This window comes from Pezoporus occidentalis, unplaced genomic scaffold (assembly GCF_034315485.1).
Source record: "Pezoporus occidentalis ecotype Australia unplaced genomic scaffold, CSIRO_AGI_Poc_V1 ctg197, whole genome shotgun sequence".
In the NCBI taxonomy this organism is placed as follows: Eukaryota; Metazoa; Chordata; class Aves; order Psittaciformes; family Psittacidae; genus Pezoporus; species Pezoporus occidentalis.
This window is the reverse complement of record NW_026913822.1, coordinates 929571-946865: the sequence shown is the minus strand read 5'-3', so window position 1 is coordinate 946865 and position 17295 is coordinate 929571. Positions and strand designations below refer to the sequence as shown.

At 37.9% G+C, this 17295-nt stretch overlaps 1 protein-coding gene across 3 annotated transcripts in view; it reads right to left on the bottom strand.

Annotated features, from left to right (window-relative positions):
- ARB2A (ARB2 cotranscriptional regulator A) overlaps positions 1-17295 on the bottom strand; it is a 290980-nt gene that overhangs the window by 104446 nt on the left and 169239 nt on the right. For 2 of the 3 annotated variants that reach the window (XM_062617506.1, XM_062617507.1), the window contains exon 8: positions 12119-12238. The exons of the other annotated variant lie outside the window; for it this stretch is intronic. In XM_062617506.1, the coding sequence (XP_062473490.1) occupies positions 12119-12238 (120 nt within the window). The remainder of the gene's footprint in view (positions 1-12118; positions 12239-17295) is intronic. 3 annotated transcript variants of the gene reach the window in all.

The window sequence follows — 17295 nt, the reverse complement described above, 5'->3', positions numbered from 1 at the left end:
GCATAGGATATTGCTATGTATAACAAAATAGTTATTGGTATAAATATCCACCAATTTCATTTATATACTGGAACAAAAAAGAACAGATTCCCAGTTCCTACCCAACTTTTCCCCCCCCTGCAGATTTTTGAAATCTGTATTTGCATGTTCATCCTCTATGCTGCGAAAAGCTCAGAATTCATCATAGATGCAAAAATCAGAAAAGATCCTCTGAACCAATAGGTCAACACATTCTTTTGCAATTTTAATAATGGCCTGTCCTATTACATTTGGTATTCATATAGAATAAGGATAGACAATTTTTAGGTATTATACAGCTTTCTTCTGGAATATTAGCTCTGTGGCTTTGAGAGGCCATTTTCTAAAGATCCTAATAGTCAAATGATATCTTGGGAAATGTTACATTCTCACTGCATTTGCATGATAATGAAGATGAAATTTCATATATGCTACCTGAATTATACTTATCTAAGTTTTGTTTTACTGAATGACCAAAGGACTATGTTCCCTAAGCCAAAGTATCACAATACAATGCAATACATTATTGCTTCTGTGAAAGACATGAAACTATAATCCAAGTGATAAAAAACCTGCCTGTGTAATTTATGTTATTGTGTTAATATGATCTGAGCTGTATATCTCTGAATACTTATTTCCTTCAAAGAAACTTCTACAGCATCTGCAAAAATATCTATAGCAAATTTAAAAAAAAAGATGAAGGAATGGCTTTGTGATGTTCAGTGCTCTGTAGGACAGGAGATCTTTCCATTTATTTTTCACCAATGTGCAGTACTATCATGCACCCAGCAAAGTTCACATCTCAGCTTATTCACTAGACACAAGCCACCTTGTGAGTATAATCACATTTCACCTCTGCATGCAGAAGAGTCTATGTGTAAAATAATTTTCTGACTGTAAAAATAAGTTCAGTGAACAATAATGTCGGGCATCTTTCCCATGACGAGGCATGTAGGCAAATGTCTGGAGCTCAGAAATTGCAGTGGTGGATTTCAGAGCTCTTGAATATGGGTTGTTATTGCAGCAGACATTGAAAACCTCCATCCCCTGCAAGGGTGAACCAAGAACCCGGCTGCCAAACCCGGGTTTGGATAGCGAGCCCCTGACACACAGCATAAATAACAACAAAGGCATTGTAAGGAAGTATTTGTCCTCTCTGATCAACACGTTGCTGATCAATCATTGGTCTGCTCAGCAATTTACCTGCCTGGTTCACTTTGAAGTACACCTTGAAGTACACTTTGAAGAAAACCAATGCCCAGCTACAGTTTTATTTTGAAGATGCCACCTTAAAATATTTTTGTAAGACTGCATGAAATTCAATATAAATCATGCCTGTTACAAACTGGCAACATTAATCTAAGCAAAGACACCAGCACGTACCGTCTTAGATTAAGTCCCACTTATAACTGTGAACTGCTTGAAGAGAGAATAGTTTGATTTTTGCTGGAAGCTACAGGCTTTTTAAGAATAAAAAACAAAACAAACAAAACCCAAAACACAGCATGGAATAAATGGTGTACATAATGGTGATTTTACTTAATATAGATTTTCAGTAGTCTATGCTGTGCTATAAGAAAAACATCCAAAGGAAAAAAAAAAAAACAAACCCAAAAACCTTATTCTGGAGAAAGAGAAAAATAAAAGGCCTATACTCAAAGGAACAACTGAGTAAAATTGAGACATCTGCAGTAAAGTTTTCCCTTCTCCCTAGAATGTTTGAGATGAAGTCAGTGTAACACTGCCTTCCAAGAAAAGACAGGGTGATCAATGCAGGAGCACATCAGACTCCCTTGGACAGGCCAATCAATGCAAGAAAGAACCTTGCCCAGGGCCTTATGCAAATAGAAGCACGTCCTGCAACCCGGGGAGGGAACATGCGCAATAGATCAATGGCATCTGAAAAACCTTACCCCTATATCAGCCTCAGACAGTAAATATATAATGATGAATCCCTCACGTTCTAGCTGTGAACTCTTTAAACTGGGTTATTTTCAACAGCTGGCTTAAAAAAATCTGATGGGGCTGTAGACAGCAATGGCAGAGAAGTGAAATGCGATTACTGAGGGTTAAATTAACAATTCCTTTTTTTTTTTTTTTAAGACTGAGAAAACATAATCTGTACTTTTAACACTTTGTAAAACTCTGGAAGTAATGTGCTTGCTGGGGTAGGCACCGAGAGGGCTCAGGCTGGGGTTCTGTGTTGTTATTTTCGTATTTTGAGCTTTTTTCCTGAAATCTGCCAAGTAAAGTACTCGGTGATGTAGGAAATAAATAAAAGTTTTAGCATTTGTAGGACTAAAATACCAGAGACCTAATATAACAATCATCACTTTTTTGACTGAAATTTATTCTGCCAAAGAATATTATATTTTTTTATACCCTTGACTATTTTAGACTATGTTTTAAAGGAATTCAAGAAAACACCTAGGCTCTTAGGCAAAGCAACTGACATGTAACATTAAAACTTCAAAAGCACCCTGAAACTGTAAAACTTGGTATGGTCCACAAAGCAATATTCATGACCACAGGACCCCACAGGTTCACCAACTACTTGGTAACTACGTCAAAATTGCTAAAATAACATGTCTTCCCACGGAGAGCTGTGGGGAATGATTTCCTAAACATTATTCATCATCTGTCCTGGAAAAGGGATGGGGAAAGAAAGGAGGGTAACTGGAACAAGCAAGAAATCCTGCAAAAACTTGTCCTCTGAAGAAATTCTGCTTCTAAAGAACACTAGAATCTTCTAACTTCATAGCACAAAGGCATAATACTCCTGTCAGATGACTAGAGACATGACAGGACAAAATAGGATCCACATATCGACAAGGAAATGAAATGCCTTGGCTTAATCAAGCTTGTATAAACCTCATGCATTTTGTATCCTAACACTGGGACTCACATTAAATTTGCCCTGGAAAATGGAAAAGAGAAAAATAAATAAACTATTTATTTTTCATGTATTTATGAGAAAATACAACTCCAACATTTTGAAAGTTGTCATTAAAATCTCAGTTCAGTTCTGCAGTGTTTAAAGCACATTTTTCTCAATGAGTATGTGTGTAAAACCTACTTACATATTTTTAATTTATATCACATTAAAGCAAAGCCCTTAAATAGAATTATTTTAACATTTAAACACTGGTAGCCATGCCATTATTAATATTAAAATACGTCACTAATATACTGAAAGATCTACGTAACATATCTTCACTAAAGAAAGGAAAGTTCTAAGATAAAATGCAAATTCCAGCTGCTTCTTACAGTGCCAAAGTCTGAGAGCTGTCTTCACCAGAGTATGTTCAGATTCCTTTTACTCCACCTGGATTTGCAGTGCCTAATATATTATTAACTTGTAGCTCCCCTGGTTGATCCACTAAACTGGATCTTAAAGTCTTATAAAATCTCTACTATTTCACACAGAAGCCCTACATATACTTTTCTCCATAATTAACATTTAAATTAACAGTAACACAATACACTTGTGCAGTCTTATTGGCATATGATCATGTCACACAAGTATGAATTAATAGTGAGACTTCCCATATTTATTTTTCCCCTAAAAGCCCCCCCCCAAACACAACAAAACCAGAATTTAAATATTTCAGATAAAATAAGCTAAATGCACAAGACCTGTCAGGGAATAAAATGTTTGATTTTTCCACTTTCTTCATTGCAAGCAATTGTAAGCAAATCCTAAACTCCCACTTTTCTTTATTGTCATTATATATACATTCAAAAAGAAACTGAATCCCTTTAGACTGTGATGATATCATATGTTTTAAAATCTTCAGTATTAAGCTGCACTCCAAACCAATCTTGAGAGATAAGGAGCAACCTACAGAGTTAAATAAAATGCCAGGGTTTTCCACATCGCACCTGCTGGGCAAAAAAAACCCAACCCCAAACCAACAGTACTCATGTTGTCTGAACCTCCAGTCAGTCCAACACAGGTCCATTTATAGATGCAACAACCACATCTGCATAAAGTGGTCTTCTAAATATTTCATTTTCCTGTCCTGATGTACCATTGTCAAAAAAGAGGCATCTGCAGAAGATGAGGGACACTAACAGGCACCTGCTGGTGAGAACCAGAAACAGGTGGATTAAACAAAATGAAAATTAAGAAGTAAATTCATAAAAGATTTTACAAGATTAAGAAGGCGAAGTGTCCTCAAGATCAGATGGAATGGGGTGAAGAGCTAGTAAATCTGTCCAGAAAAGCAGGAGATGAGGATGTTATATTTACACAGCAGGACTCGGGCAGGATAGCATACATACTAACATCTTGTATATCAGCATCACATATACCCATACACGACAAGGGGGAATAGCTTTAACCTGACAGAGGGAAGACTGAGATGACCTCTTAGGCAGAAGTTCTTCCCTGTGAGGGTGCTGAGGCCCTGGCACAGGTTGCCCAGAGAAGATGTGGCTGCCCCATCCCTGGTAGTGTTCAAGGCTAGGCTGGATGGGGCTTGGAGCAACCTGGTCTAGTGGAAGGTGTCCCTGCCTGTGGCAGGGGGTTAGAGGATGAGCTTTAAGGTCCCTTTCAACACAAACCATTCTGTGATTCTATGATTCTATGATCTCAGTAATTAACTTTGGAAGGTCAAAAAAGACTGAAAATGGACTGAAATCAGAGGAGTGGAGATAAGGCAACAGTGTGCAGTGTCAGGTACTTAGAGGTTCAGGATAGAAGCGTCTGGAAGAGCTCTAATGAGTATGAGATAGTTCAGGCAGAAAACAGAGGTGCACATCTAGAGATGAAAACCTGTAACTTCTGGGAAGTTTGTGCAGCCAGTGAGGAAATTAGTAGGCAATAAACTATGGAAAACCAATTGTCTTGGAGTTAACTGTTGGGATCATCAGTGTACTCTACACATTTTAAAGAGATGGCTGCACGCAGACATTTCCCCTTCAGCTTTCATAGGCTCTAGTTTATCCACACAAGTGCAAGGATGAGTGCTGTGTTCTTTGAACACAATCCTGTGCTTTGGCTATTTTTTCTTTTTCCTTTCAAAGCTAGAATTTGAAATGAAAAATAAACTGAGTGATAAGTATACTGTTTCACAGAATTCAAAACAGTTGAAACAATGCAGGAAAGAATACTAATACAAAGGAATTTATTGAGCCAGAAGGAAGTTTCTCATCACATATAGGGATAGATGCCAAATATGGTTTTATTTAACATCTTCATAAATGATCTGGAATTAATTAAATTTGCAGGTGACGTTAAAATGGAAGAAACTGCCAAGAGAAGTAAGGCATGAAAGAAATTCAAAACAAGCTTCCAAGATTCACAGGCCTGTAGCACAGAAGGGAGTGTTTTGACAATCTAGTTTGTCATCCTGTGCAACAAGGGCCACAATGTAGCTAGGTCTAATTTGGAAGAATGTGAAATAATACTACTGGGGGGGGAAGTCATCACTACATTCAGTGCCACTGAGGAAAGGGAAGCTGAGACCCCTCAAATACTCTGAGGGATGCATGAACATTAGCAGGTACCAAATTCTTTTGAGGAAAAAAAAGAGAAAAAAAAAAGATCTAGCACCGTTTTGGTTCTATTGAGCAGACCATTTATTGCACAGCTGAGCAAAAGTACTGAAGCTCACCTTCAGCTAATTATAGCAACTGTACTTAAAATACGGAGTTCAATTCTCAGCATAGTACCAGAGAAATGTTGACAAACAGCACTGAATTCAGACATACAAAGGAAAAGAAGGAAAAAAGAAGAAGCTCTAGCTATATATATTTGGGGCACCAAGTGGATGGAAGTACAAGAACAATTGCTAAAGATCAGAAAGTTCTTCATACTGAAATCTAAAAATAAATGTTCACCATGCAGTGCGTGGAACTTAAACCAATGCAAAGAAATTACAAAAATACACAACTAGTGAGAGGACGCAACTCCAGAAAACCCTCACAAAGAAATGCAGGGAGTGCTGTGCCTTCGACCTTCAAACTCCTTAGGATACACACATGTATTGCTGAGTAAGTGGATCTCCAAGTAACCCTAACTTTTACCTATCTCCAGTTCTTTGTTCATTTTATGATTAGCATTTCAACTTTGGTGTGAAACTAGAAAGATAATATGAAGGGACCAATGGGATGCTAAGTGAGGATGGGTAGTGCTCTCAATTAGTACTTAGTGTACCATTTCCAGCCCATGAAACACTGCCCTTCTCCTGTTGGAAGAAGTGGGGAAGAGGCACTCAGACCATGAACTGAGCTGAGTGAAGCATGAGATACTACATTATCAAATGATTAAGAGGAAGCAAAAAGTAATGAGGCTGAGCAAGCTGTCTAAAAGAAGGTAATGAGGAGGGACGAATATTCCAACCCTGAGCCTGTTCTGGAATTGGCCAATGCTTGGGCTTTCATTGTAGCCATCCTCTTATCCAGTAGCAAGGCTGAGAGGGTGGGGGCTGAAATAAGGAAGGGGATGCCTACTCCCCCTAATTTAAACTAAAACACTAAAGAATGAAAACGGACATGCAGCTGTGGTACTCTTGAACTGCTTGGTAATCATTCATCATCTCTCTGTCTCTTCCCGTTACATGATCCTTCCAGACTGCAGGCTCTTCAAGACAAGGAACTACTATGTGATTGCTACTGCAATGCAAATAGATAATAATGATGAATGGTAGCAAGTGAAATAATGATGACAGTGTACCCTTGTCAGCTTATTTATTTAGGCTGACAGGGCCTAAAATGTTTATCTGCTCTGTGTTAAAATGGGCAGTATATGCATATATGTATGTATATAATATAAATGCATGTGTGTGTACATACATATAGATCTTAATACATGTCACAAGCAGGTACAGTTGGGTGAGACGATTTGTCCAAAGACTAGATATATAACCAAGTCCATATAATGCTGCAAGACTGCACCCTTTACTGGCTTCCCAAGTGACATTCAGCATTTAAAGAAAGTCCTCTTTTTAGATTTTTTTTTTTTATATAGTTTAATGAGCACAAACCCTTGAAGCACAGTGATATTTTGCTTTGATCCTTCACAATATGGTTCTTGGTCACCGAGGTGTTTTGCTCCTCAGCTTTCTACTTCCAGCTCTCTCTTCCTACAACCATCACAGATCTTGTGTTATTTCTGCCACACATCAGTAGATATTTTTCGATTTAATATGTCAGCCAGAGGAATTAAAAGTTGCATATCCCCAGTATCTGCTCTATGCTCATCACTTCTTGAGCCAAACTAAATATAAAAAAGAACTAGACAGATATATTTATATAAGTATATATAAATAAAAACCCAAATATAAACCCCCATTCAATCTGAAATTTCAGGAAATTAAATTAACGAAAAGCTAATGACAGGTTCAAAGCTCAGTCATTAAGGCTCTTAAATTGCTTTTTGCCTGTGCCAGAACACTGAGGCAGCCTCAGAGACTCCCAGGTAGCTCAGCAAGCGTCTGTTCATCATTGTTATTATTATGGCACCTATCAGCATTAGCCAGGGTCAGGTCCTTGCTATACTCAGCACAGTACAACAAAATGAAGTGGCAGTGTATTGCAGAGCATATCTCAAAATGATGGACTTGAAATTATTTCAAATGGACAAAATCAGCTGATTTTGATGGAATTAGGATGCTACAGTAGATACAGTAATTTGAACAGAGTGTTTTAAGGACTCTCATTTTAACAAAGCTACCTAAAAATACACACACACAGACATGCTTTTATCTACACCTTTGTCAATATATACATCCAACATTTTAGCCGACAAAGACCATAATGAATAGTTTCTCATCTGCTCAAAAACAATGAACCTACTTTCCTTCTCTTAATTTAATTATATTACATTCCCCAGTGCACTTTGTATTTTTACAGCAGTGTGAATGCTGTAAGTTGGAGATACCACTACTGATTCTCACAATTTTCTCACGATTCCCATGTTATTTGTCATTTTTTCTTTTTTAGAAAGATATTATTTAACTAAAATGAAAACAAAAAAGCTGCACTTCTGGTTTGTAAGGTGCTGAGGAAACCCTTGAAAACACAAAACCTAAGGTCTCACAAATATTGGAGGCAAGCAGGAGAAATCCTGACAAAATCTCAGGGTACTGAATACCTAATTGACAATTTTGAAAGCTTAGATTTAACAATTCGTCTCGTGATTCCGAAATGAGTGGTTGTCATGTGTTTTCTACAGTGATGGACACAGCTAGTTTTACATGTCACCCAGCTTCCTAGGACCACCCTTTCCATCCCCTCTATATGCAGCCAGGCCCAGCCCTCAGGAAGGCATGGGAACACACATTATCTTTTCTCCTGCATGGGTCTTTCATGCAAGCAATGACAAGGAAAAATATTCTTTTTAAAGCAAAATAATTGTAAACCCACAGAGTTTGGCAGAAAAACCTTAAAGGAGGCGTTGTACCAGAAACTTATTTTCTGTAAACTAAATATAAAATTGACTCCAGTCAACTTGAAATTCTCACTTTCTGTTAAATTTCATAAAATTATTATGAGCTAGGAGTTGGGAAAGTTCCACAGTTTGCCATCAACTACAGCAAGCTGCTTCTGAAAATAAATCTCTGACTACACCGTGTAAGGGATAACAGAAGTAAGAAGCTGAGACGTGTTCATGAATCATGCCTTGAGTTTTTCCAAATCGGTAATTAGCAGAGCTCAGTGACCCAACAACTATTTTTAGAGCTGTGTATTCACAAAGTAATTTAGGTATGGATATTATTAGATGAACATTTAATTACAAACCTCAATTACACAAAGTTTTAATTAGTAAATATTAAGATACATTTTAGCATATGGGTTATGATTAACATGTATAATCCAAGCTATAAACAATACAACTAATTACATTTATTGGTGGAACTTTACTCCACACACATGTTCAATCACTTTCAATTACTCCCTTAGTAATCTATGACCAGAAATTGTGTGCCTACATTGCAGTAACTGGGTGAACAGTTACTGTGCATTCAAGCATGATATTACAGACCTGTTTTTCTTAACATCTCACAATGGCAGACATGCAAAAATTTAGAGTAAAAAGCTGCAAAGACCAATAAAAATGTTAGACACTGTAGCACGTATTTGAAAACTGCAGCTAAGTTTTACTGGTTGGTTTAATGAAACCATAGCCTGATTTTTATGGCGGGATGGAATTTGGAATGAAGACCAGGTTTGGACACCAAAGGTTTGTAAACAAATTTCTCCTCCTTTTACACCAATTTTACATGTGATGGTACAAATAACCACAGTCAAGTCTTTGCTTAATATTAGGTTTCTCTGGGTTTCTCTGCTTTGTGCCAGGTTATTAGGTTTTCACAGAGAGCCTCACGCCATGACAAGGTGATCTCTGTGGTCCAGGTGACTGCAAAGGATCAGGACAGACCTTGCAGCAAGGCGAATTTAGAAGATATTCACTGAAAAAGCAAATGATTTTTTACTTTTTTGCTTGTTTTCTTTTTCCCTGTAGGCACAATAAAATGCAAAGGTACTAAGCAGAAACATTCACTCTGAATTAAACCCATATGCTCCAAGTTGTTCTCCTGTAAGAGGCATGGACCCATAAGGAGCAGTTGTGCAACAGGTCCCCATTACTACTGTAACCTACAATTTTATGAATCAGTTGACCCAAAATTCTTGCATAGCAAGTATAGAGGTGGTAGAGTAGCTACATGGCATAGCTGCTTTATCACCTTCATCATCTCCCCCACACAAAGCAGGAAAGAAAGTGAAGTGATTGAATATGTATTTGTCATAAGACAGTAATTGGCCATCAGCTGCTTCTTTTCTTTTTATCTTTTAGAGCTCTTTGCAACTGCTAAGTGCCATATGGATATAAAGTTGAAGTGAAAGGAGATCATAACAAAATAATATTAAAAAATAGTACTGCAATAAAGTAGCTCAGGGTTTATTTCAATGATATCTGCTACAGTGTATGTAATGTTTCATCACACTGCTTTCAGTGGAGACCTCAGATGTAAAACCATCTCTACAAAAACCAGGTGCTAACATCCTTTGATTTTTATTTTTTCATTTTAAAAAACAATCAGGCGACATTAAATATAATTTTCAGGTCTGGTTTTGCATGACAGATATGTCATGTGCCAATGGTTTATATATTACCTTCTTCCTCTCAGGCATGCATCTCCTGCAGAGACAGCAGACTACAGAAGCTGACCCTTACTGAGACCATCTTGTCTCTCTGACAAAGCTCCTTTTTAACTTCTTATTTACTGGTTGCTTCCTGCGATGGATAAAAACTTTAGCTCAGCTTGTGATAATTTCACAGGCCCTGAGCACCCTGACCCTGGAAGCCCCAAGGTCAAAAGTCAAGTCTTGTTCTGAAACATCTGTGTGCTTCATATTAAAGTAGAACAAAATGAAGGAATATCCACCAGTGTGACAAGAGAAACAGGCAAAATGGGAATGACATGTTGGTCATCTGTCACCCATGCCACCCTGAGCCATTGACTGAAATGTGATGGAAAAACTCTCCAAGCCTCCTTTGAATAAGTACTTTGTTTAGGAAACACTGAGAAAAGTCTCCAGTTGATTTTTATTCCTGCCCTGTGCTAAGCATATGTATCTGTAGGCATTCAGCGACCCAAGCAATGTGTCTTTACGAAACCAACAGATATTCTGCTAACGCTTCACTTTGGACAGACGAGGCACACCACAATAACCTGGACTGAAACACACAGGGCAGCTGAAAATCACAGCTGAGGAAAACCAAGGCAGAGGAGATGCTCCCTACCCTTCACTGCATCCAAGGAGCCCACAAATGTAACCTACTTCTTGCCCAAAGTTGTGGTTATAGAAGGAATTATTCATCTTCACTAATTTGGTCTCTTGAAAATTGAGTTTTGAGACTATTTATCGACCTGATACTAAATTACTGTGGAAAATGATCAGCTGAACTGCTCTCAAGTCTCAAATCTGTGCATGTCATACATATTTTAAAAATACTCTTCTGGAAGCAGAAGGAAAATCAAAATTGCCCTAATCTCTACTAATGAAAAAGGCTAACAAAATCTTCAGTTCTAAAAATAATACAAGTGGTCCTGCTCTGGATTCTTCTTGCTACTTAGAGCAGCACATGATAAAAACCAAAATACTCATGAATGCTTTTTCTTAACTAAGGCATTCATCTTACATTCAGGAAGAAACTACATTACTGACTTTCAGTTAGACTAAACTAGTGTGTTACAGACAAAGATGAACATACACGCCTGCTGCTTCCTGTGTCTATAAAACCAATGTCAATGTTCTGCAATTTATGTTTCCACAATTAACAGGACTTTTTTTTTTAAGTTTACTTCAATAAAACTGGAAGCTAAACTAAACCTAACCTAAACTAAACTAAATAAAATAAAATGCTGGGGTAACACCCTGGTTACACCAGAATTTCACAGTTAAGTGAGGAGACTACAATTGCACTAAGAGAATGGTATACACATTCAACAGGCAACTTTGCATACTATATGGGGTCAACACATATGCCTATGGAGAAAAGGATGAAAGACTAACAAATTGGATGTTCAGCAGTCCCAGCATCAGGGATAAGGCAGCTTCACACCAAGCAGAGTCCTCCCCAGCCTACATCACTGCAGGGCTTATTCAAGCCTAATAAATGGCAAAAAAGTCTTCCCAGCAACTTCTACAGACCCTTGTGGAAAAACTACAAAATTGGGTAAAACTCCCAAATTTCCACTCATGTTCAATCTGCATGCAAAAAGGTGCATTTGTCAATGTGACTTTACTTTAAAACTGTCCTTGTATGTTCTTCACCTCCAGTCTTTCTGCCCTGGAGCAGAAACTCATTGAGTGCTGCCTTTTGGCACCAGCCTGGACAAGGAGGATCCAATACGTTTTGTTTTCCTTTTGTCTTCCAGGTTCATGAACACTTGGGACCTTATTGTCTAACCCGAAACCAGAGAAAAATGCAGTGGCCTTCCAGTTGCAAAGAAATCCTCACAGATCTGCATCTGACCATTGGTTCAAAATTGTTCCTAAGCGGCTGCTTTCAAGATGGTGATCACAAAGAATTTAGGAAATCTATGAAAGACTTCACGAAAGAAGACAATGGAGAAATCACACTTACCAACTCTACAAAGGCAAGTCCACCGTAACTGTGAGCAACAAAAAACACGTTCTCTGCAGCTGACCGGGAAATGAAATGGTCCCAAACATAAATTGCATGTTCTTCGGGAGATCCATTATCCTGCAGAAAGAAATTATGTTTCCGACAATTACCTTTTAAAAACTGGCAATTCTGCCTAAAAGCAATGTGTTTTTATGTGTTAAAATGTTTTGTTAAAACAAACCTCAAATGAACATACTCCCGTGTCAAATAAATAACAGATTAATTTGTCTAAATAAAATTTAAGATTGGAATTTAAAGGCAGTAAAATTGTTGTTTTATTGCAGCTTATTTTAATAAATGCAAGAAAAATTATGCATCTGCAAAATTTTGTCTAAATACCATGATGGCAATTCAGCTAAACAGAGGCATTCAAAGAAATTATGATCCACTGCTCTGATTTTCATTCTTTTGACAACTCTTTGCCAACTGTTCACTGATGGTTCGTTTAAAGTAGTTAAGCCTTGGTCTTATAAAGCAAATAAAAGCAAGTAGGAACAATATAAATATAATTTCAGTCTTTAGATTTTTTTCATATAATGGGCCAACAGAAATCTGCCAAACATTAAAATTATGGTGTATGCATCTTCAAATGCTACTTTTCGCACCTGCAGTCCATGAGACATAGCACAGATAAAACACTTCTTGACTGCCTACATGTTAGCCATTATTTTTTAGTCTCTGGCAGTTACGGGTTTGCTTTTTTTTACTACTGAACAAGAATTTGTGAGTGCCAGTCAACCTAACAGTCACTGAAGGTGCTGATTTGCACTGTTTTTTGTGTACACTTCTCAAACACAGGGGTTGTGCACTCCCAACTGTAGCTTAGAGGCTCTCAGAAAGCCCAGTACCCCTCGATATTTTGTTTATTTCTCAGGCTGTCCATGTAGTGACTACAAATCTGTCTAGTTTCAGGTGACAAGAGTAAGATGCTCTGCTAGCTCCTCTGTCCCACCAGGATTTCACACCTCCAGCACAACACTGCAGCCACTTTCCAGGCTCTTCTGTGCCACAGAGAGCTGATCAGTCAAGGTCATGTTTTCTAGGATTTGCACCCCTTTTCCTGCTCGACCAATAACTGCACACCCCTAGGTGACTCCGATGCAGACCACAAAAGCCTCATTTCCTTGGGGAAAGTGAAGCACACACCAGCAAAAGCCACCGGCAATCACAAAATGCTAATTACACAGTGTGAATTACTGTAACTCTACCAAGAACACTGAAGTGATTTAGGTCTTAGTTCCATCATGCAACTCAGTTTTGGGAATTTAAGCTCTTACGAGTGTCTAAAATCAACGGGAAGACAGACAACGAAATAATGTGGTGGATTTAGGCTATTACTTCAATTGTCACGCCTAGTTTAAGAGTGAGATGGCTACAAATCCTCATGGCTCTGGACTCAAAGCTTTTAAAACAATTACGGGGTTTTACATCTTTTCTCTCTAAGGTAGCAGCTATTAAAACACATTAATCAAATTTGCCAAAAAGCACTGAAGGTATTATTTTTAATTGTGGACAGATTTTGCTCTTGACTGAGTGACAGAACATAGTTTCAGCTAACTATGTACCAAATGATTGCAAACCACCTCAACATGAGATAAGGCTTATTTTCTTTCAACCCTGTTCTAAAATTTGGTTGTAGACATAGGTAAGGGAAGTGAGGTGAGAGGAAAGTTTTTAAAAAGGAATTTCAGAGAGAAAATATGATTGGCAGTCCAGTTATTAAGGTAAAGCTGAAGGGCAACTTGAACTGGAGTTTTCTACTGAAAAGTGATGTATTTTAATTATGATAAGTATGCAAAAGGCATATTAAAGCACTGACAGAATTTTTAAAGACTAATCTACCTAAAAGATTTAGTTAAATATGCAGGTGATACTTGTTTTTAAATAATAGTGTTACCATTAATTCTCTTAACAGCAATTTTTGTATAGGTTTAACACTCTGACAAAAAGCAGAGCTCATTTCTAGTTAATACTTTTTTTTTTTTTTTGGTATTTTGTATTTATTATTCCAGTTGCTGCTGGGAAAAGCACACCATTTTAGGGTTTCCACAAGACTAAGACAGCAGCAAGAACAAATCAGAAACTCAGCCCAGAAAAGCTTCCACCAATTAAAGAATAACCAGTAGTCTAGTAAAACAAATCATTAATTGCACAGCTTCACAGCCCAGGACAAAGACTCAATAGGATTCTACAAAAGCAAGAAGAAATCAGCTAGAATGAGTTAGGTGTAGACTGCAACTACACTTCCTTTGTTCCTCGTGAAGAAAAGCACAAAAAGTCAGGATAAACTGCACTGCTGTATGTACTCTGCAAAACCCTAAACAAGGTGAGAAACACACATATGTGTGAGAAGGAGGTTGGAGGAGTTGTGTATGTTTAGATGAAAAGCTCTTTCTTCAGAGCATCTGCTTACTTTCTCCCCCATAACAAGCCCATATTTTAAACAACTCAGATGGAGAATAAACCAGCCTTGTGTCTGTACAAGAAACATCTGGCTGTGGGAGTGGGCACTGCTGACTGCAGAGCACGGCTGGTCTCCTTAGTACTTTGAATTGTGCTGGGTCCATGAGGATTAACTTCCTCTGCCTGGCCTGGGTTAAATTATGAGGCAAGATGCTGCAGTTTCAGTATGAAAGGTGACAGTTTCAGAGAGCTCTTGCTTTGCTTCTTTTCACTGCAGATGAATAGAATGCACTTATATACCACCTTGCTAAGTTACTACATAAAGCAGAGGCCTCTTGGTCATGTTTTACATAATCATCTACGTGGCTGTACTGAAAGGAATGGAGAAATCATGACATGTACCGCAGAAGGCAGCTGAGGCTGAATGCATTCTCATTTATAAAACAGATTGAGATGAAAAAGTGCTGGGAAAGCTGAACTTAAATTTCCAGCTGCTGAGAGTTGGTCATCTGTAACTGCTAACTCTATGTCTAAATAAGTGTCTGATTCTTTGGAAGTGTGCATGTCATCCCTATGGGTCTCCACCCTTTGAAAATCTCCTCTCCCCACCCCACCTAATATATAACTAGAAATAAAAACAAAATTAAGAACCATATTATATGAAAAGGCATCCCGCCGTGTGTATGCAAAGTAACCCCAAACCAGGCACTTGTTGATTGCTGCAGATCAGGTACCTCGTGACTGGAGTCCCGCACTCCAGCTCTGTGGTGCCTGGGTGGGGAATGGAGAGGATGCTTTGAGCACAGGAGTTACAACTTCCACCTGCACTCCCATCATGTACAGTCTTATGTGCCTCTGTTTTTAACAGAACACCAAGATTTACCCTTTAATTCACTAACACATGAAGAGATGTCTTTTTCCTAATAACTACTGCATTTTAGTTCTTTTCACCCATAAAAATAGAATGAATAATACCTCATTTACCATCAGTGACTACCAATGCTGTGGAAATTATCAGGTATTTAACACCTGTCATACTGGCATGCAGCAAATCCCACTGAAGATTGCCTTGGAGATAAAGGTGGCTAAAATCATTTTACACAAGGATTGCTGATGAATTTTACATTGCTGGTGTTATAGTTATTCCTCTTCCTGAATGCCAGAGAAGGCACATATTTCTGGATCCTGCAAAAAAGGGAGCATCTGTAAAAGTAATATAGAATATTACTATATAAGCACTATATAAGAATATAAGTAGCAAGATATTATCTTCTGATTCAGTTAATGACAGGTGAGTGGGGCTGATCAAAAAGATGCTCTAGCCACATGGACATTTTCCTTTGGAACGAGAAACAACCACCAAGCACTTGCAAATAGAATAACATTTTATTATTTCATGTGGTACAGATGAGTATTCACAAATACTGGTTTAAGAACAGATTCATTTTTTTCTCGTGATAAAAGCCTTTTCTTTTTCCCCCTGTCAATATGTTTTAAACACTATCTATCTCTTAACCATGTATAAAGAATCCAGACTTTTAAAACTGAATCACAATTGCTCAGAAAATGATCATAAATGGTTAATATGGACCTTTTCAACATCAAAAGCTTAATCAAGCAGTTTAATAGCATAGTCTGTGAAAAGAGTATGAGAAGGATTAATTAATTCATGTTTCGCATATATATGAAGCCATTTAATATGCTAGGGCTAAAGCCTTTCCTACAGCTGTTTGAAGCAGCATCTTGTGGCAGTGAAGAGGTTGCTGTTTGCCTATCTGCATGGCCTCAACTCAAGTCCTGGCACAGGTTAGGGACATCCTGGGCTGCTCCATCCAAGACCAGCTGGGCCTAGTTTTGTGAGGACCTTAGACCACGAATTGCAGCCCATGACTATGCTGTTTCAAGGTCTATGTATTTGCATCACTGTATATAATGTCCACGTAGTTGTAAAATTTGCATTAAAAATTTGCTATAAAATTCTGCTCCTCATCTTGTTTCAAAAAGTGTGCACTGAGAAAGCCATCTTGCAGATACAAAAATATCTCTGCAATAGTTTTTAAGTCCCTGAAAAAACAAAATGATTTTGGGTAAATTCTTGGGCCATCCTTTGTACAAAAAAGTGGAGGAAGAGACCACAGATTTTGGTCTGTCCTTTTTTTCCAGTATTGCTGGTGTTAAGAGTTGAAAGGTATGCAACATTTTAATGGCTGGAGCCATTAGGAATAGGCAGATAAGCAGCGTGCACACAGTGAATATGGTATTATGTTCTGTTGCATTCAAAAAACCAGGCTGAATTTACTAATGTAATATCACAGTCATTAATTGTTAAATACCAAGCTGAAGTGATGCAGCAACAGAAGCCTTATCAACTATGCCAGATTCTAACACCTAGACATTGCAAGGTCTGCAGTTATGATGGACTACCTGAGTTGATAACACATGGAATTATCTAAACAACATTTGCATATTTGTGTAATTACTTCCTAAGGTTAATTAGCTCCTGCAAAGCAGCTTGCCCTTTGAGACTGCTTACTGTGACAGGTTCACATATTTCCTATTTCAATGCCAAATTTTACTCTTTTTTTTCTTTTTCTTTTTTTTTTTTAATTTTTTTTTTAAGAAGTAATCTGTTGCTGGAAAGTTACAGACGGGGCAAAAGCTGGAAGCCTTGAACCACTTCACTGAGGCAGAGCAACTCAGATCCCAGCTTAAACTTCTAATTCATTAAAACT